General features: G+C 39.9%; 2 protein-coding genes and 1 long non-coding RNA gene across 3 annotated transcripts; 1 reads left to right on the forward strand and 2 right to left on the reverse strand.

The window, feature by feature from the left end:
- The first annotated feature begins 963 nt into the window (after positions 1 to 963).
- LOC138051100 (uncharacterized) lies at positions 964 to 3,268 on the forward strand. Its single transcript, XR_011132725.1, has 2 exons — positions 964 to 1,137; positions 2,321 to 3,268. It is a non-coding gene; the product is annotated as an uncharacterized lncRNA (long non-coding RNA).
- A 189-nt stretch (positions 3,269 to 3,457) lies between these two features.
- LOC138053066 (uncharacterized) lies at positions 3,458 to 7,951 on the reverse strand. The gene is made up of 12 exons (XM_068899757.1): positions 7,928 to 7,951; positions 7,723 to 7,755; positions 7,567 to 7,590; positions 7,376 to 7,408; positions 7,231 to 7,263; positions 7,092 to 7,124; positions 6,345 to 6,377; positions 6,206 to 6,238; positions 5,355 to 5,384; positions 5,101 to 5,145; positions 4,836 to 4,895; positions 3,458 to 3,660 (listed from the first exon to the last, which is right to left on the reverse strand). The coding sequence occupies exons 1-12, from the start codon at positions 7,938 to 7,940 to the stop codon at positions 3,458 to 3,460; spliced, it is 573 nt and encodes a 190-aa protein (XP_068755858.1). The 5' UTR covers positions 7,941 to 7,951.
- Positions 7,952 to 9,247: 1,296 nt separating this feature from the next.
- On the reverse strand, positions 9,248 to 26,441 carry LOC138051101 (uncharacterized). Its single transcript, XM_068897243.1, has 8 exons — positions 26,329 to 26,441; positions 23,542 to 23,627; positions 20,498 to 20,583; positions 17,942 to 18,027; positions 14,152 to 16,659; positions 13,858 to 13,994; positions 13,165 to 13,220; positions 9,248 to 12,942 (listed from the first exon to the last, which is right to left on the reverse strand). Exon 8 carries the CDS (start codon positions 12,713 to 12,715, stop codon positions 10,451 to 10,453), a length of 2,265 nt encoding a protein of 754 aa, XP_068753344.1. The 5' UTR covers positions 12,716 to 12,942; positions 13,165 to 13,220; positions 13,858 to 13,994; positions 14,152 to 16,659; positions 17,942 to 18,027; positions 20,498 to 20,583; positions 23,542 to 23,627; positions 26,329 to 26,441; the 3' UTR covers positions 9,248 to 10,450.
- Positions 26,442 to 26,870: the final 429 nt, after the last annotated feature.

A 26,870-nucleotide genomic window follows, 5' to 3' on the forward strand; every position in this document is an offset into this window, starting at 1 on the left:
AGCTGTTGGAATTTCTCTTGAGCACTTGCTGGGAGTTGCCTCGCACTAGTTTTTAAATCATTTGATAGCGTTATAACTTCTAAAAGTAAGTTCTCCGGAATGCGAACAAAGCGATCCATATTCGAATGCTAGATGGCTTCTCACATTTGAATTAGAAATTGTAAAAAATAACGGTTTCTATTAAAGGTGTATCTGACGTCATTTACAGCCAATAAGATTAAAGCATTTCCACGATTAACGGACACTGGTTGTTTTTGTTTTTTTAGCTGTTAGCTCCCGGTTTTTTTTTTCAGGAGTCTAAAACCTCATTCAATTGCAAAGATTGTTTCATTCGATGATTTTCAAGTGCTGTAGAGATAGCACGCACTTAGAAACCCTGCTAAAAAAATTACAACCGTGGCGTGACTCCGCGTGCCGTGATCAGTTAGGTGCAGAAATCACCACTGTAGCATGCAGACTGAAAATTTTAAAATTGGGAAAATAAATCTGCTAATAGCCTGATAAAAAAGCGGCAATTTTCTGGTGTGATTACATATTTAAGCGCTTCCATTTTTTATCTGGATTCTTTTAAACGAATAAGACCGAAAAGTTCAATTTCAGGTAAGTTTACACCCTTTGCCAAAGAGTCTTCTAAACTGAAAAAGAAAACAATATGGAATAAATTTTATGAACCCTGAGCTCAATTCTTACTTTTCTTTCAACCTCGCAATTCTTGGTGTTAACAGCTAATTAACACCACGGGATCACGCGAGTGGTCATAGCTCGAGAGTCTTTAGTGGTGTTGCCTTCAACGTTCGCGTGCTGGCATTTTTCACTGGGCACGTGCGTTGGGTGTAGTCCTGAAAAAATAGGTTTACATCCGGTTGTCTCCAAATTTGGTGGGTTTATTGTGAATATGTTTAGCCAATCATCTACCCAGTTTCAGCGTGGAAACTTCAATAGCTCGTATACAACAGCCCTCACTGTCCTCGAAGGTCAGCCTTCGAGTGGTGTGTTTGCGAAATTTCTCTCACTTTTACGGACTGTTCGAAATGATTATTCATAGCAAAACCTCTGCTAAAGGGTGGGAAAAATGTCAGGAAAACAATTTCAAGCACTTTTGAAACGGCAGTTAGAAACGAACAACGGGAAATTGAGGTTAGTGATGACAACAGGGGCCTTAGGGAGGCTGCAAATAATTTCTCTTTTTTTCACACAATGAAACATATTCTCCTTATATATAATTGGGGTAATTATATCAAAACTCAAGACGAAATTTGGCTAGTGTATTAAGTATCCATCATATATTTCTCACATGACATTTTCCTTCAAAATACCGGTTACCATGGCAACGAATAAGGGTTTAAGTGACCATCATATTGTTTGAGCAAAAATTGCATAGCTTTTGCGAAAAGCAGATGTATCTGTGTGAGAATTAGAAGAAAAGGTGAGCAAAATCATTTAGAATGAGCTGACGCAAGCAGCTTTAGAAATGCATGTGTGGCTTACGCGCGTGCACGCTCAGCTGAAAACCCTCCTTAAGCACACACGTTTTTGAGACATGGACGGCAACCAGAAGAGAGTGTTTCGCGTGCCAGGACAGTGGTGTCTCCCAGGTTTTTTGTGTAATCATCTCTAATGGAGAAAAGATACTTAGCAATCAATGTAAATGTGGTTGGTTGTGTGAAGACAAGTTAACAGGGAAAACAGCTCAACTCCCGTTGCTGTCTCAAAAATGCAGGTGCTTGAGGTCCGTAATATTCTTGCACAGGCCACCATTTCTTCAATTGTTTTTTGAATGCCATGAACAAAGCCGGGACTGTCCTTTTTGCGTTGAAAATCGGGCCAGATTGTCAAATACAAATTAAATGAATGCAATTTTCATGTTTGTTGACATACATAATTTTGAAAAATCATTAAAAAAAATCACAGCTCCTTCTTTTTTAGCCAAATTTGGTGGAAATCTTGGTTAACTAAAAAAAAGGCTACTTTTTCAACTTTCTGTAACAGAAGATATAATTTTGAGTTTTTCTCTATTTCTGCTCAAATATTTTCAAATATTTTTCAGATTTTTGTTGTTTACAGTTATTTTTCAGAAAAGTCCTTGGTTTTTATGCTGGGATTTTTTTCATGAAAAGCCTATTTTATAACCTTTAAAAATAGTAGATATTGTAAGCCATATTGTATAAGCTTAAAATTAATGGAAGTCTAAACAATTGATCAGTTTTGTGGCTTGATTTGGATCCCTGCAAATCTTTGGGACAAAACAGAGTGCAGTCTTTGGTCAGCAATCATACAATAATTTTTATTCTCTCTTTCCCCCCTTGACATAATATTACAGATGATAACTCAAACATTGTTCTTTGAGTTTGGTACGGGCTGTACCGACTGTCTCAAGGAATCCTTGGCGTCTGCCCTCAGGCATTTGCGTAAACAAGCACAAACTATGTACGAGCAAATCAGAAGAAATGCCTGGCTGTCGAGTTGGCCTGAGACTGCTGAGGAACTAGAAGAGGGGGGTGCGGGGGTCACGTATAAGAGTACAAAGTTATCATTGGCCATTAGTCCAGTCCAGTTTAATAAAAATATCATGTTCACTACCAAGACAGGGTGCTGTTATTCTCTTAGACAGTTCATGAATTTTTTGTCCCTGAATTTCTCAAATACAGGTGAATGAGAGGTTGATTTAATATGTTGCTTTAGTGACTTGAAACTACATCACCTCAATCATTTGAGCCAGTAAGTGCTTTAAATATTGAGCCAGTTAAATTGACTCCACATGTACAAACATTGCAAATGACAATGATATTATTATTCTTACTTGGAACTAGGGCAATAGACAGAGAACTTAACAGTTGCCCTGTAACAATAGTAATAACCAGTTGAGTTTGATGTTGAAAATCTCATAGTAAAACATGCAACTTCTACTTGACATTGAAAACAAACAATATTTCTTTCTTCAGGTACATTTCGAAAAGTATGTACCGGTTACTTCATAGGGAATATGTTTTAGAGTACATTATCAATTACCAGTTGAATAATCCTCTTGTTCAGACACAACAGAAGATATATGGCAAAAGTTCACCTATTTCTGCTGATTTAATACTTTGCCCTAGTGACTTGAAACTACATTACATGTACATCCATCATTATTGAATTTCACTGATTACCAGTCCAAAATGTTACCCAAACACCCAGGCTAGGCTAGGGACTTAATGGTAGTTTCAAAAAAACTTTACATCAATACTCTCCCAGAGAGCTGAATAAATAAAGGAAGAAAGAAATGAAACAACATAATTTACGTCAATCAGTTGAGCAAGTAATTTTATATTGTTGTGATACAGGACACTGAAAAACACAGACTGCAGACTGTGCAGACCGTCTGCAAAATGAAAATGTGGGTAGCCTGAATTAGGTCTAAATAACATTTGGTTAGCCTAATGAGGCCTAAGTGACATTCAGGTTAGCCTGTTTACGGTTAGCTCTCAATAATAGTGAGGGGAACACCATATTTTACCCCTGGTCTGCACAGACTGCAGTCTGAGTTTTGGCGTGACTGCTGTGACACAGTGAGCCCTGATGGTATCACTGTTTGTATTGCTTGAATAACAATGGATAAATATATACAAACAAATGAACTGGTAACAATAAGGGTATGACATCTAAAACCGACAGGCGCTCCTAAAAAAGTACATGACAATTGAGTTTAATGTTGAAATATCTGAGCAAAACATTTCATTTCTACTACAGACTGAGAAGAAACTAATTCTTTTTCCAGGCATATTTTCAAAAGTATGAAGAGATATCAGTAAAGTAACTGAAGAGAGCATCATGTTGAAACTGAATGAAGGATGCATTTAATATGAGTTCTGGACAGATGCTAGCATTTGAATGATTATTGTGTTGCTCAGACATTAGATATTAAGGCTAAAACTATATAAGTTACTGCACTGGCTCATATGTTTAATATTATTCTTAACTCTGGTTATATCTCTAGATTTAGGCCATTGTCTTAGCCGTACTGAAGCTGCCAGAAATAATTATTGTTATTGTACTTCCAAGGCAGCATTTACACGAACACGGTTTCACGTCGACACACTTTCATGATCTCGAAACCGCGTCAAAATCAATGCGGTTTGGAAGTGTTTACACGGATCCGTTTTCACCAGAAAATCCAAGTCATAAATGGTACAAGCGAGCTCTGCACTAGGTGCTAAATTCACTATTTTCAATTGAACAATGCAAATTTCGCACCAAAATAGTAACCGTATTCAAATCGATGCGGTTTCGCTGTTTAGACGACAGATAAAACCGCATCACTTTCAAAACGCTCCACTTTTGGCAGCGGTTCCAAATCAACATGTTTTCAGTAACAGTCTCGATCGATGTCGTGTAAACGGAAGGTGTAACCCGCAGCAAAATCGATGCGGTTACAAATAAAACCGCGTTCGTGTAAACGGTGCCTAAGACAATGGCCTTTTGGGTCAAAATGTACTACAGATAATATAGTGGGCAGTCAAGCTATGTAACACAGTCACATCTTTTCAGAACTTCAACTTGTAATATTTTATTTGTAACCATAATAGTGTTTGCATCATGTGGCAAATGGTTGAAATCTTTCAACATTGATGAAAGTAATTTATTTCTGCTAGTGTGGTGCTTTTTGGGCTGTTTATATACATAGCTTGACTTCAATCCCACAGTCTACCTGTAGTAAATGTTGACCCTCCCCCCAGAGCATACTTTTATGCCACCCAGGCCCCCACTAAATAGGGCCCGTCCCCTCCCCCTCCCCCTCCCCCTCCCCCTCCCCCTCCCCCTCCCCCTCCCCCTCCCCCTCCCTCCCCTGTTCCCGCCTCTGCGGGAACTGGGGCACTCCCATTGGAGATGTCCAATGCCCTGACACCTCCAGCATCCTGAAAACAACAAAATTGAAAACGCATCTCTTATAATTTAAATATAATACTGTCTTGTGGGTACAGATTAGCAACTATCATCAAGCCATGATGCCATCATTAATTTTATTATTGAGAGAGTCCTTTCAATGCAACTTATGAAAATTGTCTGCGAACATAGGCAATGGCAAGCAATAAGTTAGTTTTTTTTTTTTTCAATACTCACTCCTTTGGGGCAGTTCACCACCACCATCCAGTGGCTCATGGTTTTCTAGGAAAAAAGTAGTCATTACTGTAATGTGAGTTGTGTGTGAATCAAGTGAACATTCAAGTCAATTCTTGGTATGCACAATTCATATTACAAATAGAAAGAGAACAATATTCGCCACATTTGCTATTGCGCCTCTCTTTCCCAGGAAATATTGTCTGCAAACATAGGCAATGGCAAGCAATAAGTAAGTTTTTTTCTTCAATACTCACTTCTTTTGGGCGGTCGTCCATCTTTGTTGTCTAGGAAAAAAGTAGTCATTACTCAAATGTGACTTGTGTGTGAATCAAGTGGACATTCCATTCAATTCTTTGTACACACAATTTATATTACAAATAGAAAGAGAACAAGAATAATATGAGGCCATAATGTAGGCAATGAATAGGTGTGCAGTGCCCAAGGGAGCAAAGCTTTTGAATGTAGTATGACACAGCCAGTAAACAACAGCATAAATGTAATCAAAATAAACTGAACGTTGATTTAAATATTGCTCAAGTAAGGTGAGTAAAGTAAAAAAAAAGGTTGAACTTTATTACTGTATTAAAGTATAAAGGCAGGAGGGAGTCAAATTATTTTACTTAGCATTATTATTGAGAGTCAGTCCTTTGGAATGCAACTTTAAAAAATAGACAAACAAGGTCTAAGCAATGTTATTTGGTATTTAGATGTTTGAGAAGGTTGAATTTTTGGCAGCTATTCATCTGCTATGGACCTGCTATACCCACCCTCCCATATACAGAGAGAAGACAGCCACAACACCATGAACTTCATCCCCTACTCTTCTTGAATAGTGTGTGGGTTCTTTAACGGCCCACAGGGAACTAATGAACATGGAAGTTATTTGTGGGACGGGACCTCCGGCTTATCGTCCTTATCCGAGAACACTTGAAAGACTAACCATTTGCGGATGTAATTACAAAGCAGCACTTCTCCTCAGTTATTTTAAGACCCTGAGTGTTGGTCTGGCAGGAGTCGAACTCATGACCTCCCGCTTAGCAGGCCGATGTAATTAGATGTAAATGTAATTAGTCAAACACTAACTACCCTTTTTTTCAATACTCACTTGGATTCAATGCTTCAGTTTTTTCTTTGTTTTCTAGGAAACAAATGTAGTCTTGTGTTCACATTAAGTGGGCATTATTTTTTTAGAAAGATACTTTGAAAAATTGAACAACAAGTTTTAATCAATGTGAAACACTCACGTTCATGTGATGGTACACTGATCTCATGGTTTTCTACAGTAGGAAAAAATGTAGTGTTAAGTGTTCACATTAAGTGGGCATTAATTTTTTAGAAAGAAACTGTGAAAAATTGAACAACAAGTTTTAATCAATGTGAAACACTGACGTTCATTTAATGGTGCACTGGTCTGTATGTTTTATAGGAGAAAATGTAGTGTAGTGTTGATTGGTAATCAAAGGCTGAATTTTTAATAGAGGCTTATGTATGGACCCTCAGGGACATGAGTGACTTCAAGCAAGTTAATAATACAGAAATTCATCACAACATTAACATCAAAAAAATCAATTTATGCCCACCATGACTTCATCCCCTACTCTTCTTGAATAGTGTGTGGGTTCTTTAACGGCCCACAGGGAATAATAATAATAATAATAATAATAATAACAACTTAAAAACTTGTATAGCGCATGCTTCATGACAAAATGATCGCATGCGCTTAACATGGATTAAAATACCAATAGGGAACTAATAAACATGGAAGTTATTTGTGGGACGGGACCTCCGGCTTATCGTCCTTATCCGAGAACACTTGAAAGACTAACCATTTGCGGATGTAATTACAAAGCAGCACTTCTCCTCAGTTATTTTAAGACCCTGAGTGTTGGTCCGGCAGGAGTCGAACTCATGACCTCCCGCTTAGCAGCCCGATGTAATTAGATGTCAATGTAATTAGTCAAACACTAACTACCCTTTTTTTCAATACTCACTTGGATTCAATGCTTCAGTGTTTTCTTTGTTCTCTAGGAAACAAATGTAGTCTTGTGTTCACATTAAGTGGGCATTATTTTTTTAGAAAGATACTTTGAAAAATTGAACAACAAGTTTTAATCAATGTGAAACACTCACGTTCATGTGATGGTACACTGATCTCATGGTTTTCTACAGTAGGAAAAAATGTAGTGTTAAGTGTTCACATTAAGTGGGCATTATTTTTTTAGAAAGATACTTTGAAAAATTGAACAACAAGTTTTAATCAATGTGAAACACTTACGTTCATTTAATAGTGCACTGGTCGTTATGTTTTCTAGGAGAAAATGTAGTGAAGTGTTGATTGGTAATCAAAGGCTGAATTTTTAATAGAGGCTTATGTATGGACCCTCAGGGACATGAGTGACTTCAAGCAAGTTAATAATACAGAAATTCATCACAACATTAACATCAAAAAAATCAATTTATGCCCACCATGACTTGTTTGAATTTGTAATGCTAAAAGAACAAAAAAATAAAGATTATAGTCAGATCTATTTACTTGTATGTTATTTTCTGTTGTTTAACTCTGACCTTTGACTGCTAGGATAGGAAGTGGCAACCCCACTAAGTAATTTTTTCAATACTCACATTGTTCCGTAATTATCACCACGCCCTCAGCTTCTAGGAAAGAAATAGTCAATTATTGTTCTCACATTCTTCATACGATTTCCTGAACTTATGGATTTCTAGATCGAACGCCATTTGATCTTTAATTAGGTAGTTTTCGCGAACTTGAGGCAAGGAGGAGGGGGAGAGAATAAAACGAAAAAAAGGAACAAAAACCTTCTCTTACCAGAAGATGCCATGACTGTCCGCTGAAAACTGGTCCGCTACAGTATTTACATTTTGAAAATACCGCGGAGACCTTTCTCCTCCAATCATTCGCCTCTTACTCAGGCCCCTTGCATTTCGGGTTGCGACGTGCCTTAAGACGCCTTTTTAAAATACGCACTTTTTCGGCTGGAATAATTATAACTGTATTGATACAACGCTAGCGCATATGAAACATTGTGAAGACTATAGGAAAATTTCAGTTGAAATTAACAAGTGTCTTTTAACGAGAGAAAACAAAGAACGCGATATGACTTTAGTCATTCGTTCCAGTCCACGCATCGCAATCGACCAAAAAACATTTGAGAGCGTCTTTGCACACAAATAACTCGAAAAAGGATAACAATTTTAGTATCAGACAATATTTACCATTAATTTCATTGTCAAGCGATCAATTGGACATAGAAATCGTCACTGCACGTTGCAAATTTGAATTTCAAAACAAAAACAATTTACGCGTAACCTGGTAGTTTTGACCATAAGTTATCGGACAGGCGCACTTTCAACCCTTTGTTTTTTCGGTGAACCCTTTCTTAAGGAGTCTATTAAATTGGAAAAGAAAACAATATTTAATAAATTTTATGAACCCTGAGCTCAATTCTTACTTTTTATTCAACCTCAAAATTCGTGATGTTATTAACACCACTGGATCACGCGAGTGAGATTCACCAGTCATTGCCTTCAATTTGGTCTTGCTTGAAAGGTGAGCTATATGTAATATTTAACTATGGAGAATGCTAAAAGAATTAAGTGTTCGGCTCGTCTAGGGCGAGGAAATGGCATGCAGGGTTTAGTGTACGGTTCTAAGGGTACGAACTGTCGATGTCGAATAACGGATCATTTTAGAAGGGCAACTAGTAGGGAGCCTAAGCACGCGCGTTTTTGAAACGCGGACGACAACCGGAAGTGAGCTGTTTTCTCTTTTAATTTGTATACACACAACCACATTTACATTAGTAAGTATCTGTTCTCAATGAGAGATGATTAGTATAAAAATCTGGGAAATACCACTTTCCTGGCACGCGAAATGTTCTATTCCGGTTGCCGTCCGCGTCTCAAAAACGCGCGTGTTTAAGCTCCCTTCTAGACTAACAACGAATCTTTACTAGAAGGATTTGTATAACGAAAAACTCTATTTGATTGCTGCTCGAATGAGTCCCTTAAAGAACAAAATACATGCCAATTGTGAGTTGTTGCCCAATGTCTCCCCCACCCCTCACCCAATAAAACGTCAACTCTTCGAGTTCAAAGACAAATCAAGTATGTCAGAAAATAACAATTGTTTTATTTATGATCATCGTATAAACGTTGTTATTCAACACCTTTGAGTAAGTTGAGGACACTTGTGAAAAATCACTGTAGCTGGCATAACAATAACTCTCAACCGACATAATGATCTACTAATTGATTAACAAGTTCATTTTCTTTAAGCTAACACCAACGGACCAACGTCTTATAGTCTGTGTCTATAATTTTTATTCCTTTGAAACGGGATGCTGTTTTATCACTTAACTAGCATCCCGGCTAATCTTGAATTTAATAGACCTATTTTTTTTTTTCAATGAGTAACATATTGACTAATAGCTGGAGCCCATGACCAGGAGCCTACAACTTTCACTGTATTTGTGAAATAGCGCTTTCACAGACCGAGTTATTTTAAATTGATTTTCCCGCGAAACTATGCCTTTCTAGGTAATCATAACTTACTAAACACAGGATTGCTAATGGTTACTCCTGCAAGCCGAAGATGGCTCGAGTTATGAAAATGCCGTTACATAAACCTAGTATCGGAGTTGAAGGCTTCTAGTCATGGGCTCCTGTTTTCTACATTAACGATTCAAAGCCTACCATGAATTAAGGAAAATTAAAGCCTCCAAAGAGTTAAACCTGTTTCTTGGATGGACACTTTGTATTCTACTTATATTACGTAAAGTTAACACGCCTATGATATTTAAATTGCCTGGATGTAAAGTTCACTGCGTAAATATTGTTCTGAAATAACTTATAAGTGATAACGATAACTGATAACTTATTTAGAAGACCTTAATTAAAGAACTATAACAAAGCTGTATTTAACTACAAACGAAACGAAACGAAACGAAACTATTGTAACTTTCAACTATCTTGAAGTAAAAAAACATTGATTAATTTTTTTTTTGGAAAATGAAATTTATTAAAAAGAGATAACGACGTTATCATATGAAGGACCCTTTTTTTTTCTTTTTTGATAGCACTGAGCCGGCTTGTTACAAAGTCTTTAAGGAAATGTACACTCTGACTACAAAAAAAATGTAAACCCGAAAAAGTAATGTTTTTAATTCAAATTGATCGACAATTTTCATCAAAGAAATGTTGCATCGGAAAAAAAAAAAACAATTTGAAAATCGCTTGCTTTGGTTTTCAAAACGGTTGTGGTGATGGCAATCCAGACATTCTGCAGTTATGCGGTGCAAATCAAAAGTAAAAAACAGAGAGATTCACTGTTCTATTTTTTATACACCTGACGATGGATGTCGATTTTGCTTGTCCTGAGTTCGTATTCGCCTTCAGAATGCAAATAGACAATGTCTATTGGATAAACAAGGGCGTTGACACGTTCTCTGTAACTTCTTCCCGCGCTGAGTTTGTACCGTCCTGGTCTTAGCTCGGAGAATTCGGCTAGAATGGCAAATTTTCGGTCTTCCGAAAGCCTCACTACTTTGGCTACAAAAACTTCAGGAGCGCTCCCCGTAGAGTTGGCTGCCACTAGTGCAACAAACTCTCCTGGGTTTGGGAGATATTCTACGTTTCCCTCTTCATCGGAATCACTGAGAAGTTCCACTGACTCCTCACCGAGGCCTCGAGAAGCCATAGATGCTAAGAAATCAAGTGCCCTACTTTTCTTCTGGGCTAACGGTCGTTCGTCATAATACCGTTTTTGCGTCCTGACAGAATGTTTCATTACCGTGGCAAACGATTCCCTGAGAGACTGGTCACCACTTTCAGGCAACGTTAAAAAGTGATTCACCACTGCTTTCCTGATATCGCCGGTGGTTACTTTGACGTTGAAATATTTCTCGAACATGGCTGACACGTAATTGGAGTAGGACGCCTCAGAAAATGGGTCACCCCTTTGACTGACAAAAAAATAGTCGTGCTCTTTTCCGTTAAGTAAACGAGGCCTCATTTTAGAGCGGTATAATTGAAGATAGTACGTCAGAAATGTCAACGGAGTGAGATCAGTGCGATTAGGCCCGTATGTACACCTGGTCTTGTAAGCGTCTTCAATTAACTCAACAGACTGGTCTTCCTTGAAACATATAAAATTCTGATCTTTCAATTGGGCCTCGTTTTGATCGCTGTAAATGCGCAGTGTAACGAATTCTTTGACTCGCCCGGGATTTGCCGAGCAATATAGTAGTAACAAACATAAATCGTGACAACTTCTAGCTTGGTTAACGCCCGTCTTTTCAGAGACTTCCCATTTTAATTCCCGACAAAATTCTAGTAATTCAGAATAGACGACTTTCTCTAACTGGGGTTTTTTGGCCGCCTCGTCGACTCGTTCTCTTCTCGCTATCCGTTCCAGTTGTCTTTGCACGGCTCTTATTTTTTCCTCGTTATCGCTCCTAACATCTTCGTCTCCGCTAGCTTGAGAATCTATATGTACTTTGTTCACGTTAATGATGGATGATATGTACCGACTACAGGTAATTGATTTGAGACCTCGCTTGTCGATCATGTAATTAACGAATTCTTGCACTAACTGGGGATTTGTACAATAGGATAACGCCGGCTCAAGGCATTTCACGTTTTTTAAAAACCACATAAATGCGCTTATTCTTTCGAACATTTTGTCCAAGGTACTGCTCTGTAAAGGCCCCCCGTCACGATTACAATTTATATTGGCCGAATAAAACTGACGCACTTCAGCCAAGTGAGACAGCAAGCGAGGTGACATTTCTGATTCAAGAAGAGTAAAACTGGCTCTCCTTTTCTTATCACTGCAAGCGACCATTGATTGCCCGGATGCGTCGTCTTTGGAACCGGATTCTCGAATTTCAGTGCATTCAATGTTATCGCTTGAAAACTCGGTATCAAGGTTTCTGACATTGCTTATAGAAGCCTCTAACGTAGAACTCGCTTTAATATTTCGTCTATCACTAGTACCATCGCTCGGTTCATTTTCAAAGGTCCGCTCGCCGACCACACTTTGAACCGTGACAAGCTCGATTTTTTCCTTATTGTCAGAATGTTTTTGATTCGTACTTGCAACAAGGCTCGGCTCAGTGCTATGGTCTCTACTACCTTGCGATTGGCAAAAACTAGATACATCCTGTAAGATTGCACATTGTGGTAGTCTAGTTTGGTTAAAGGGCTGTGAAAAAGGCATTGTTCCCGAAAAATCGAGATCAATAGATCTTTCCAAGAACGCTGATTTTGCGGGTGGATTGCTTTGAAATTGCAACCCTAGACCAAAATTAGGCGTTGTGCTTTCAATCCGACCGAAAGCCGTTAGCACTCCCTGAAGGCGAAGCAAATCTTTTTCGCTAATTAAGCTGAATGGATGAAAATCTGACGGAATGCGTTCTCGGAAAAACCTATATTCTCCTGGGTTACATGCAAGGATTTCAATACCTAAAAAACGCATCGCGTAAGTAAGCTGACTGTCCCCGACACTTTGAAACAATTTTGACTTCGCTTCTAGAAAGCTATAGAACAATTCCTTGCCACGCCTAACTGCACATAGATTACTTAAAGTTAAAGACATTGCAAAAATTCAAGAGAATCCCCCCACAAAATAAGAAAATAACAGAAACAGAAATCTCAGTCTTCGTAGTATTTCTTCCGTGCCATCCAATCTGGCTGTGGTTCGGAGAAGCCGGCTGGCTACATAATCACAAAGGAATTCAGCTTACCAGGAGACGTTTCAACACTTTTTCTTTCTTCAATTACAACATGGAAAGGCCGTGCCAAGACGTTACTTGGGTTATCGTTCTGAAACAGAGGATAATTCACCTGAATCAGTCGGGCCTATCCGTTGCAATGAAAACAGTCACCCCGTCCCGCGTGGGAAAAAAAAAAACCATGCCGCCTAATAACAGTTGGGAGTAAAGAGAAAAAAACCAAAAGACAAAAAATTAAAGGCGCGCACGACCGTAGATTCCCATCGGAATATTACATCATTATTTAATAAAGAAAGTAAACGGTTGTACTCACCAGTTGCTTAGTCAAAAAAGGGTTGAGGTGCTCTTGCTTGCTTATTCAAATAAAATCTGTGACAAGAAGAGAGAATTCATAAATTTGCCGTTTGGCCGCCCCCTTAGCGGGAATGAAGGCTATCGGGGTTACCAAAACGCCCGCGGAATCATTTACTAGCTGAATAGAAATTTAGGGACAACTGCGCTCTCCAATAAGACATGGAATCGTGCTCAGGAAGTAAAAAAAAAATTAATTAACATTTCTAAAATTTAAATTTTCATAACAGAACTGACCGAATTTTCAAACTGTATATTATCGTGTTTTAATTAGAGAATTTCTTATCATATTCGTATATTATATTTTTAAGAGTAACTTTGTATTAAATATACAATAATAATTATAATGCAACAAAACAATGTAACTTTCTGTCTAGTTTTCGATGACATTTTGAATAACATTACTGGGGTTTGTATTTTGAAAAGGACCAACGGTACTAAACAATTGTTTCGTCTCTGTAAACAGTGTAAAATAATACACTTGAAAACTTGAGGTTATACCAGTACAATCCTTGGTAACTATGTCATATCGCGACAAACTCGATAGTGCGGCCACTGAATACGCCTGGATTGGCTAACCTACAGGTATCGTCTGAATCTGTTCCCCATATAAATAAGGTACTCCCCTACAAAATTAAAAGGACTTGTTACTCACCAGGTTCATGTTCATCTTGAGTGGCTTTGTTCAATAGGTAGTAAGGTAAAGGTATATAAAGTAGTAACTTCCACGCATAGTTCTCTTCTTGGAACTATGATTCGATATCTTTCGTCAAAATAGGTCCTTTTTTTCTACTGTCAAAAAAAAAGAAAGAAAAAACGAAAAGGTAAGAACTCCATTTATCAAAGAACACAGTTACCACGCATCGAAAAGGAAACTGCACAGTCTTGTTTGTGTGCAATTTTTGTATCAGTGATCGATCTATCAAGAGCTGTAAAGGGACTTACTTACCTAGAGCCTCCATTTGCTCGAGACTAAAGTGAAATGTCCCAGCAATGAACTGAGATTTAAGCCCTCGGGCATGCAATAGGCAGTAGTTTTCTGATTGGCCCCTTCTTTGAAAAGAGGTAAAGAACAGGAAATTAACACCCTTTTCATTGTTGAGAAAAGGGCCGGTGCTATTTCCGGTCATGCAGCACCCCGCAAAGAATTAATGCTGATGGTGCCGCTAATTAGGAGAGCAATAAAACCAAAGATTGCGTTCATATGCAAAAGAATAATGACATTTGTACATGGTAGATTACAGTTGACAATGCAGCTAGTTGGACAAATATTACATAGTTTAACGAGCAAGTTACGTTTCAAGACCCAAGGAATGGTAACTGTTTAGATTGCATTCATGTTAAGCCGTATTGCGTTTCGGTATGTTACATTTGTACATCTGCTGACATCACTTAAATCGACGAGGCCGCTTATTTTTAACAAGTGATAATTCGGTTACACCGAGAACAAAAATGGCTACAGTCAAGTTTCCGGCGGCTTGGTCAGAACCAAATGTAATGACAAAAAGTACTAATCATGGCAATGCAATTACAGTGCCATTTGTACATGGTAGATTAAAGTTGACAATGCAGCCAGGTGGACAAATATGACATGGTTTAACATGCAACTTAAAAAGTTACAGTTTAAGACCAAAAGGGGTCTTGAATGGTAACTGTTTAAATTGCATTCATTTAGTGCGTTTAAAGATGTTATATTTGTACATCTGCTGACATCGATATCACTTAAATCACGAGGCCGCTGATTTTTAACAAGTGATAATTCGGTTAGACCGAGAACCAAAAAAGGGCAACAGTGGCAAGTTTCCGGCGCCTTGGTCAGAACCAAGTGTAAATTAGACCAAGATGCTGCTTGTGACTTGCCATCACAATGGAGATTAAATGGTAGTTCTTCTCGTTATCAGTTAAAGGCTATTATAATTGCCGTCTTCCTGTCACCATTTCGCTTGAAAAGAAAGATTGCTCGCCGCTCAATAGAGGTTACCTATACTCATAAACCTTTACACGTGACAGCGATACACCGGAAATGGGACATTAGACTTGCGGTTGCGGGAAATCAACGACAGAAAAGTGAAAAAAAACATACAAAAAAAAAATAGGCTTTAACAACCATAAGATAGAAATAAATCAATTAAAAAAAAATAGAATGTTTCTACCATGGGGATTTCTATGTGGTGTTCCAAGTACTGGTCCTACCCAAAGGGGCTTAATTAACGTAAATGTGACCCGTACAATTCACCCATTTATCGTGGTAGTGATTAAGTAAGTAAGTAAGTAACCACTACAGGCTAAATATACAGAACAACTATTAAACGTTTTTCGCCATTTGCCATATTCCTCTAAACCTCAAACTAGGCATGGGGATTAATGATACTTTGTGAGGGACTCACAAAGATCAGTTGGGAATCTATTGGTGTTCCTGTGGCTTAACGGATAGAGGATGTGGACCATGTTTCAGGAGATCTTGGTTCTAATCCTGCTTTAACAGAGTTTCCTTTTATTCTTTTAATTTTCACCCCCTTTGGCAAGAGACTACATTAAGCACTGAAATCCACTAATATAAAAGCCTATCAAAGCCATGTATGGTGTTCTTTCTCAAATGGAAGCGTAATTATCTCTCAAAATTGCATGGTTGCCCCCAATTTTCTTTTAGAGTACCAATATTACATCTACTTTATCTGCCCAATTTTAAACCACGCAGAAAGTATCCCTGTATTAGGAAGCATCACCCATAGAGTGAAAAACCTTAAATAACAATGACCATAAGCAGGTTTTGTGAGGCCGCGAGACTGAGCACCCTAGCAAACCATCGTTTTAATGAAAACCGCTGGTCAGAAACCTGGTTATGGTCATTGCTGTCTAAGGTCTTCACCATAGTTTATCAGAGAACGTTGAGATGCGCATAACGTAGGCACCGTCATTAAATGCAGAATGTGTGAGTAAATCAAGTCTAAGCCTGATAAATACATTTATTCAGTCTAATGACTGGTCACTTAATTAATAAGAGGATCGTGTACATCACTGGAATCACAACCCAGACACCTCCATACAGAACTTGTAAACAAAAATTACAAAAAATATACATGAAATGATTCCTGTAATCCAAGGATGCAAATCAACGCCGTTGAACTTCAGTTGTTCTGCTTGCTCAGTGGTACACACAGTGTGTGGTAATCGAAAGCTTGCAGGTTCGAGACCTAGTTTAGAGACACCGATTTCTTTTTTTCCAATTATCTTTGGCAAGACACTACATGAAATCTGGTAACTAAAGGTCTAGAGAACTGAAGTTGATTGTGTAGTTCGGTGGTAGGGCGAACGCCTTGTCTTCCCTAGGGTCGAAGTTCAAATCCCAACTAAGACGGTTTTTCTTTTTTTTTTTCAGTTCTCTTCCAGGCTCATCAGTAAGGAACCTCCAGTACTGCTCAAAAACATGCTTGCGCTCAGAAAGCCATAACTCGCCCTAGAAAAGATCATAAGACAATGTAAGACAAGCAAAGCATAGCTTAAGCATAAATTGTTTTTTAAAATAGAGTACAAGTTAAAATTACAAGTTAAAACTCAAAAATCTAAGGAAAGATATATACATAAAACGAGAGTTGTTCTCAGGCTCTTTGCAATTGTCTAATTCAAGGATGCAAATAAACGGCTATGAACTTCAGTTGTTGGGCTAGCTCAGTGGTAAACAGAGTGAATGGTAACGCAGAGGTTGCAGGTTCGAGTCCCAGGCCAGAGTAAACGATTTCTTTTTTTCGCATTAACTTCGGCAAGAAACTACTTGAAATCTTGTAACTAAAGGTGTAAAGCATTGCACTGGATTGCGTAGTTGTGTGGTAACACCAACGCCTTGTGTTCCCGAGGTCCGAGGTTCAAATCCCAGTTAAGACGGGGGTTTTTTTCATTTGTTTTCCAGGCTGCTAGGCAAGCAAGTTCATTAAGAACGTTAACAAATCGGCTAATTTTCCAGGGTGTTCAGATAGCTCAGTGGATAGAGCAATGTCCCAAATAAATCCAGGTGTTCTAGATGTTCACCTACCCCGCCGTAGGTTCACGTTCATGGTTCATGTTAACTAGAAAAAGGGACCTTGGGGTGGCCCTAGTGGGTTGGTCTATGGTTAATAATTAACTGATGAAATGTTCCTCTCTCCACAGTCGCCCGCTCAAACTGCACAGTACCCTCTACTCAACAATGGAACTCTGGTCATGGATTCGACACCGCACCTTGGTCAGCGCAACATCGACCTTCAACAACAACAACAACAACAACAACAACAACAACTGATGGAATGGTCAACAATGGTCAACAATGGTCAACAATGGTCAATTGGAAACTGTCACTCTACCACATTGGAACGCCTGGAAGTTCGTTTTATTGGAAAATCAAACTCTTGTGCTAACCGAAGATGCGAGAAATTTCCAAAGAAACAGGCCTAATGGTCGCGCTTGCCTTAACGTTCCCAAAATAATTGGTTTCTCCGTTCTCTGTCAAGTTATGGCCGCCCCCGCGTATGCCCAATTCTCGGTGCAGAGGACAAGTTCTAAATTGAAATCGCGTTCGCTTGCCAGAGGCCTGACCGTGGAACATTGTTCAGCTGTCGTTTCAAGTTCACTTCTCAACTCTCGAGCCTTGCAAAGTTACTAAAGGAAAAGCGCGCAGCATCTTGGAGCCATTGCTCATGAACCTCACCCTCGCCTCTACGCCTCTGTCAAGTTTCAACTTCATAACGTTTACCTTGGCGCCTTACCGTAGAACTAAATGCTTCAGGTTAGCCAGTTGCAACCGCCAAAACTGCTCAAAAACATGCTTGTGATCAGAAAGCCGTAAATCGCCCTAGAAAAGGTCAAAGACCGATGTAAAACAAGCAAGGCATAGCTAAGACATGCAGGCATGACCACAGTAAAAAGGTTGAAAAGATATTAAAACCGAGCCCAGATATGCACATTTGAACTTGCGTCAAAGATCCAATATGGCGCCTAATTTATGCACACGTCATGCAACATTCAAACTCCGTCATCCAAAAAACGCCCAGATCTCCAACAAGCAAGTTGCGCGTGCATGTCTGTTGCTCGACGTCTGGCGTGAAGGCCGTAATCGATCTTTCTAACTATTTATAAACAACAGCGCATTGACGCCAGTAATCTTTTAATGGTCAGCGGCAAAAAAGTACCGCCCTCTTATTTATACCGGCGTTGAGGAGAATTTGTTTTTAACGCGCGAACGGACTGGAGAACAGGCCACATTAGCGCGCCACAACATCGCGCGCGCACTTTCTCTCCTCCAACACCATTGGCTTGGCTTTTGTCTTTAAATAAAGGTCAGTTTTACCCAGAGAAAGCCAATTTTCTTATCTGCAATGACTGAAACTATTGCAAAATCCATGAGCACACAGAAAACACGGACTGACGCACGCCTTTCTCCCATCAAACAACACGTCCAACACCATTGGCTTGGCTTTTCTCTTTAAATAAAGTTCAGTTTTACCCAGAGAAAGCCTATTTTCTTATCTACATTGACTGAAAATATTGCAAAATCCATGAACACACAGAAAACACGGACTGACGCACGCCTTTCTCCCATCAAACAACACGTCCAACACCATTGGCTTGGCTTTTGTCTTTAAATAAAGGTCAGTTTTACCCAGAGAAAGCCTATTTTCTAATCTACATTGACTGAAAATATTCCATAATCCATGAACACACAGAAAACATGGACTGACGCACGCCTTTCTCCCATCAAACAACACGTCCAACACCATTGGCTTGGCTTTTGTCTTTAAATAAAGGTCAGTTTTACCCAGAGAAAGCCAATTTTCTTATCTGCAATGACTGAAACTATTGCAAAATCCATGAGCACACAGAAAACACGCACTGACGCACGCCTTTCTCCCATCAAACAACACGTCCAACACCATTGGCTTGGCTTTTGTCTTTAAATAAAGGTCAGTTTTACCCAGAGAAAGCCAATTTTCTTATCTGCAATGACTGAAACTATTGCAAAATCCATGAGCACACAGAAAACACGCACTGACGCACGCCTTTCTCCCATCAAACAACACGTCCAACACCATTGGCTTGGCTTTTGTCTTTAAATAAAGGTCAGTTTTACCCAGAGAAAGCCAATTTTCTTATCTGCAATGACTTGAAAAAATATATATATATATACATAAAACGAGAGTTGTTCTCAGGCTCTTTGCAATTGTCTAATTCAAGGATGCAAATAAACGGCTATGAACTTCAGTTGTTGGGCTAGCTCAGTGGTAAACAGAGTGAATGGTAACGCAGAGGTTGCAGGTTCGAGTCCCAGGCCAGAGTAAACGATTTCTTTTTTTCGCATTAACTTCGGCAAGAAACTACTTGAAATCTTGTAACTAAAGGTGTAAAGCATTGCACTGGATTGCGTAGTTGTGTGGTAACACCAACGCCTTGTGTTCCCGAGGTCCGAGGTTCAAATCCCAGTTAAGACGGGGGTTTTTTTCATTTGTTTTCCAGGCTGCTAGGCAAGCAAGTTCATTAAGAACGTTAACAAATCGGCTAATTTTCCAGGGTGTTCAGATAGCTCAGTGGATAGAGCAATGTCCCAAATAAATCCAGGTGTTCTAGATGTTCACCTACCCCGCCGTAGGTTCACGTTCATGGTTCATGTTAACTAGAAAAAGGGACCTTGGGGTGGCCCTAGTGGGTTGGTCTATGGTTAATAATTAACTGATGAAATGTTCCTCTCTCTACAGTCGCCCGCTCAAACTGCACAAAACCCTCTACTCAACAATGGAACTCTGGTCATGGATTCGACACCGCACCTTGGTCAGCGCAACATCGACCTTCAACAACAACAATGGTCAACAATGGTCAACAATGGTCAACAATGGCCAACAATGGTCAATTGGAAAATGTCACTCTACCACATTGGAACGCCTGGAAGTTCGTTTTATTGGAAAATCAAACTCTTGTGCTAATCGAAGATGCGAGAAATTTCCAAAGAAACAGGCCTAATGGTCGCGCTTGCCTTAACGTTCCCAAAATAATTGGTTTCTCCGTTCTCTGTCAAGTTATGGCCGCCCCCGCGTATGCCCAATTCTCGGTGCAGAGGACAAGTTCTAAATTGAAATCGCGTTCGCTTGCCAGAGGCCTGACCGTGGAACATTGTTCAGCTGTCGTTTCAAGTTCACTTCTCAACTCTCGAGCCTTGCAAAGTTACTAAAGGAAAAGCGCGCAGCATCTTGGAGCCATTGCTCATGAACCTCACCCTCGCCTCTACGCCTCTGTCAAGTTTCAACTTCATAACGTTTACCTTGGCGCCTTACCGTAGAACTAAATGCTTCAGGTTAGCCAGTTGCAACCGCCAAAACTGCTCAAAAACATGCTTGTGATCAGAAAGCCGTAAATCGCCCTAGAAAAGGTCAAAGACCGATGTAAAACAAGCAAGGCATAGCTAAGACATGCAGGCATGACCACAGTAAAAAGGTTGAAAAGATATTAAAACCGAGCCCAGATATGCACATTTGAACTTGCGTCAAAGATCCAATATGGCGCCTAATTTATGCACACGTCATGCAACATTCAAACTCCGTCATCCAAAAAACGCCCAGATCTCCAACAAGCAAGTTGCGCGTGCATGTCTGTTGCTCGACGTCTGGCGTGAAGGCCGTAATCGATCTTTCTAACTATTTATAAACAACAGCGCATTGAAGCCAGCAATCTTTTAATGGTCAGCGGCAAAAAAGTACCGCCCTCTTATTTATACCGGCGTTGAGGAGAATTTGTTTTTAACGCGCGAACGGACTGGAGAACAGGCCACATTAGCGCGCCACAACATCGCGCGCGCACTTTCTCTCCTCCAACACCATTGGCTTGGCTTTTGTCTTTAAATAAAGGTCAGTTTTACCCAGAGAAAGCCAATTTTCTTATCTGCAATGACTGAAACTATTGCAAAATCCATGAGCACACAGAAAACACGCACTGACGCACGCCTTTCTCCCATCAAACAACACGTCCAACACCATTGGCTTGGCTTTTGTCTTTAAATAAAGGTCAGTTTTACCCAGAGAAAGCCAATTTTCTTATCTGCAATGACTGAAACTATTGCAAAATCCATGAGCACACAGAAAACACGGACTGACGCATGCCTTTCTCCCCTCAAACAACACGTTTAACACCATTGGCGTGGCTTTTGTCTTTAAATAAAGGTCAGTTTTACCCAGAGAAAGCCAATTTTCTTATCTGCAATGACTGAAACTATTGCAAAATCCATGAACACACAGAAAACACGGACTGACGCACGCCTTTCTCCCCTCAAACAACACGTCTAACACCATTGGCGTGGCTTTTCTCTTTAAATAAAGGTCAGTTTTACCCAGAGAAAGCCTATTTTCTTATCTACAATGACTGAAAATATTGCAAAATCCATGAACACACAGAAAACACGGACTGACGCACGCCTTTGTCCCCTCAAACAACACGTCCAACACCATTGGCTTGGCTTTTGTCTTTAAATAAAGGTCAGTTTTACCCAGAGAAAGCCTATTTTCTTATCTACAATGACTGAAAATATTGCAAAATCCATGAACACACAGAAAACACGGACTGACGCACGCCTTTCTCCCATCAAACAACACGTCCAACACCATTGGCTTGGCTTTTGTCTTTAAATAAAGGTCAGTTTTACCCAGAGAAAGCCAATTTTCTTATCTGCAATGACTGAAACTATTGCAAAATCCATGAGCACACAGAAAACACGCACTGACGCACGCCTTTCTCCCATCAAACAACACGTCCAACACCATTGGCTTGGCTTTTGTCTTTAAATAAAGGTCAGTTTTACCAAGAGAAAGCCAATTTTCTTATCTGCAATGACTGAAACTATTGCAAAATCCATGAGCACACAGAAAACACGGACTGACGCATGCCTTTCTCCCATCAAACAACACGTCCAACACCATTGGCTTGGCTTTTGTCTTTAAATAAAGGTCAGTTTTACCCAGAGAAAGCCAATTTTCTTATCTGCAATGACTGAAACTATTGCAAAATCCATGAGCACACAGAAAACACGCACTGACGCACGCCTTTCTCCCATCAAACAACACGTCCAACACCATTGGCTTGGCTTTTGTCTTTAAATAAAGGTCAGTTTTACCCAGAGAAAGCCAATTTTCTTATCTGCAATGACTTGAAAAAATATATATATATATACATAAAACGAGAGTTGTTCTCAGGCTCTTTGCAATTGTCTAATTCAAGGATTCAAATAAACGGCTATGAACTTCAGTTGTTGGGCTAGCTCAGTGGTAAACGGAGTGAATGGTAACGCTGAGGTTGCAGGTTCGAGTCCCAGGCCAGAGTAAACGATTTCTTTTTTTCGCATTAACTTCGGCAAGAAACTACTTGAAATCTTGTAACTAAAGGTGTAAAGCATTGCACTGGATTGCGTAGTTGTGTGGTAACACCAACGCCTTGTGTTCCCGAGGTCCGAGGTTCAAATCCCAGTTAAGACGGGGGTTTTTTTCATTTGTTTTCCAGGCTGCTAGGCAAGCAAGTTCATTAAGAACCTTAACAAATCGGCTAATTTTCCAGGGTGTTCAGATAGCTCAGTGGATAGAGCAATGTCCCAAATAAATCCAGGTGTTCTAGATGTTCACCTACCCCGCCGTAGGTTCACGTTCATGGTTCATGTTAACTAGAAAAAGGGACCTTGGGGTGGCCCTAGTGGGTTGGTCTATGGTTAATAATTAACTGATGAAATGTTCCTCTCTCCACAGTCGCCCGCTCAAACTGCACAGTACCCTCTACTCAACAATGGAACTCTGGTCATGGATTCGACACCGCACCTTGGTCAGCGCAACATCGACCTTCAACAACAACAACAACAACAACAACAACAACAACTGATGGAATGGTCAACAATGGTCAACAATGGTCAACAATGGTCAATTGGAAACTGTCACTCTACCACATTGGAACGCCTGGAAGTTCGTTTTATTGGAAAATCAAACTCTTGTGCTAACCGAAGATGCGAGAAATTTCCAAAGAAACAGGCCTAATGGTCGCGCTTGCCTTAACGTTCCCAAAATAATTGGTTTCTCCGTTCTCTGTCAAGTTATGGCCGCCCCCGCGTATGCCCAATTCTCGGTGCAGAGGACAAGTTCTAAATTGAAATCGCGTTCGCTTGCCAGAGGCCTGACCGTGGAACATTGTTCAGCTGTCGTTTCAAGTTCACTTCTCAACTCTCGAGCCTTGCAAAGTTACTAAAGGAAAAGCGCGCAGCATCTTGGAGCCATTGCTCATGAACCTCACCCTCGCCTCTACGCCTCTGTCAAGTTTCAACTTCATAACGTTTACCTTGGCGCCTTACCGTAGAACTAAATGCTTCAGGTTAGCCAGTTGCAACCGCCAAAACTGCTCAAAAACATGCTTGTGATCAGAAAGCCGTAAATCGCCCTAGAAAAGGTCAAAGACCGATGTAAAACAAGCAAGGCATAGCTAAGACATGCAGGCATGACCACAGTAAAAAGGTTGAAAAGATATTAAAACCGAGCCCAGATATGCACATTTGAACTTGCGTCAAAGATCCAATATGGCGCCTAATTTATGCACACGTCATGCAACATTCAAACTCCGTCATCCAAAAAACGCCCAGATCTCCAACAAGCAAGTTGCGCGTGCATGTCTGTTGCTCGACGTCTGGCGTGAAGGCCGTAATCGATCTTTCTAACTATTTATAAACAACAGCGCATTGAAGCCAGCAATCTTTTAATGGTCAGCGGCAAAAAAGTACCGCCCTCTTATTTATACCGGCGTTGAGGAGAATTTGTTTTTAACGCGCGAACGGACTGGAGAACAGGCCACATTAGCGCGCCACAACATCGCGCGCGCACTTTCTCTCCTCCAACACCATTGGCTTGGCTTTTGTCTTTAAATAAAGGTCAGTTTTACCCAGAGAAAGCCAATTTTCTTATCTGCAATGACTGAAACTATTGCAAAATCCATGAGCACACAGAAAACACGCACTGACGCACGCCTTTCTCCCATCAAACAACACGTCCAACACCATTGGCTTGGCTTTTGTCTTTAAATAAAGGTCAGTTTTACCCAGAGAAAGCCAATTTTCTTATCTGCAATGACTGAAACTATTGCAAAATCCATGAGCACACAGAAAACACGCACTGACGCACGCCTTTCTCCCATCAAACAACACGTCCAACACCATTGGCTTGGCTTTTGTCTTTAAATAAAGGTCAGTTTTACCCAGAGAAAGCCAATTTTCTTATCTGCAATGACTGAAACTATTGCAAAATCCATGAGCACACAGAAAACACGCACTGACGCACGCCTTTCTCCCATCAAACAACACGTCCAACACCATTGGCTTGGCTTTTGTCTTTAAATAAAGGTCAGTTTTACCCAGAGAAAGCCAATTTTCTTATCTGCAATGACTTGAAAAAATATATATATATATACATAAAACGAGAGTTGTTCTCAGGCTCTTTGCAATTGTCTAATTCAAGGATGCAAATAAACGGCTATGAACTTCAGTTGTTGGGCTAGCTCAGTGGTAAACAGAGTGAATGGTAACGCAGAGGTTGCAGGTTCGAGTCCCAGGCCAGAGTAAACGATTTCTTTTTTTCGCATTAACTTCGGCAAGAAACTACTTGAAATCTTGTAACTAAAGGTGTAAAGCATTGCACTGGGTTGCGTAGTTGTGTGGTAACACCAACGCCTTGTGTTGCCGAGGTCCGAGGTTCAAACCCCAGTTAAGACGGGTTTTTTTTCAGTTGTTTTCTAGGCTCCTCAGCAAGGAACTACATCAAAAGCATAGATAAATCGCTTCAATCTTCGGGGTTGTGGTGGCTCAAACGGTAAGTGAGTGGGAACATTACAAGTTACTGAAAACTGGTTAACCAACTGAGGTCGCAGGTTCAAACCTGTGTACCCGATTCTGGACTGACTTATCACTACCAATTGAACGACTTACAGTGCGCTGGCGAAACGCTGGGTTTGATTAGCTGAAGAGACTTCGGTCAGAGTAGGTGGTGTCGGCCTTGTCAAAGTACCCAGCGCCCGAATAAGATCAAGTACGTTGTGTTACATAAGTCACAGCCAGATTGATGAGGGTAGGGTGAGGTAGGGGGGTGGTGGAGTGATCTATCAAAACTACTAATTCAAACTTTCATTGCAGATCCTTCGCTTCGACTTCGTAATGCGCTCCGAATATCGAACTGTCGAAATATCGAAATGTCACATCATTCGCTCCGAATTCGAAATCCGCATCCGCTATCCGAATATCGAAACTTCGAATATTGAAACTTCGACTACGAATTCGAATATCGAACTTCGACTTCGAACTTTCGTTTTTTTTCAATTTTTTTTGTTTTTCCCGAGAGCGGGAAGATTGGATGCAAAATTGGAAGTCTTCAAACTCTCAACAACAAACGCTACAATCTCCAACAAGCAATTTGCACGTGCATGTCTCTTGCTCAACGTCTCAGCTTCACGCCGCACACAGTCCTTCTAACTCTTTATAAATAAGAGGCGATTTTAGCCAGTAAAAATACACATGCCTTAACTGTTTGAACGGTCAACGGCAAACACCAGTCGAAGTCTAATATAGGCTGATTTTAAGACTGAGTCGGATAGAACCTAAGTGTAGGTGTTGCGGAGTCAGAATCACATGGGATGTAAGTGTAATGGAGTCTTCATCAAACTGGGTATGAATATAAGTGTAATGAAAGCCAATGATTCCTAAAAACTTCCAGATTACCTACAGCCCCAACAGGACTCAAGAGCATGTTCCAATAAACATCTGTGCAAAGTCTGATAAGAAACCGTGCATGCCAACAGGAGATATCACTTCTTAAAACCAAAAAGACCACCATGAAACCAACTAGTCACATATTCAGCATGGCTTAATGAATTCTAAGAGTTTAGGAACCACCCCAAAACACGCTATTTGGCAAGAGCATGTTACTATGGAGACGTCTGTGAAGTTTTCCCTGTATATAACGAATAACCAGTGCAAACAACAACTTCCAATTTTAAATCCTCTTTCATATATAGCCAGTTAAATAATTTGCTCATCCATCTCTATAGCTCAACAGTTCAGAAAGATGACACAGTATGTTTAAATAAGATTCGATTTTACCTGGAAGAATCACAGGGGCTTAAGTCTTCATCTTCTAGGCAGTGATCTTCTAGTGGTACATCTGTCAGTGGTTCTGTGAGGTGGGAATGACCAAAGAGTGGAATGATGCAACTGTAAATGTAAGGAATAATAAATTGATAGAGGAAAAAATATAAAGATTGCATTGTAACAAATAGCTGCATATTGCAGGAGGGATGCTTCCCCTAACCCTAACCCTAACCCTAAGACCAAAGCGAAAATTTCAAGTGCCAAAATAGTACTTTAGAATTTGTACTCTGCCAATTAAAAGGAACAAAATTTCAGCCAATCGCCAAAATTGGTATGAAATTTATTTGCATATTTCTTTAATACCAGAGAGAATACCCGAGAGGTTGAATATCCAACATTTGTTCGCTGTTCTTGACATCTTTAATGAGAGCAGCACGCTTATCCTATCGTCCCGTTTCCAAATTTAAAATGTTATTTCTTTGATGACATTATCTGACTAATAATCTACGCCTCGCACAAGACTTTCGGTATTGTGAAGGATTACTTATTTTTTT

This window comes from Montipora capricornis, chromosome 6 (genome assembly GCF_036669925.1).
Source record: "Montipora capricornis isolate CH-2021 chromosome 6, ASM3666992v2, whole genome shotgun sequence".
In the NCBI taxonomy this organism is placed as follows: domain Eukaryota; kingdom Metazoa; phylum Cnidaria; class Anthozoa; order Scleractinia; family Acroporidae; genus Montipora; species Montipora capricornis.

Bases quoted from the DNA above. Each gene is read 5' to 3' on its own strand.
- LOC138051101 (XM_068897243.1), bottom strand. From the start codon at position 12,715: ATGTCTTTAACTTTAAGTAATCTATGTGCAGTTAGGCGTGGCAAGGAA.
- LOC138053066 (XM_068899757.1), bottom strand. The intron at 7,125-7,230 runs GTGAGTGTTTCA...TTTGTTTCCTAG, and splicing joins CAGTGTACCATCACATGAAC to AGAACAAAGAAAACACTGAA. The intron at 4,896-5,100 runs GTGAGTATTGAA...TGTTGTTTTCAG, and splicing joins TGGTGAACTGCCCCAAAGGA to GATGCTGGAGGTGTCAGGGC.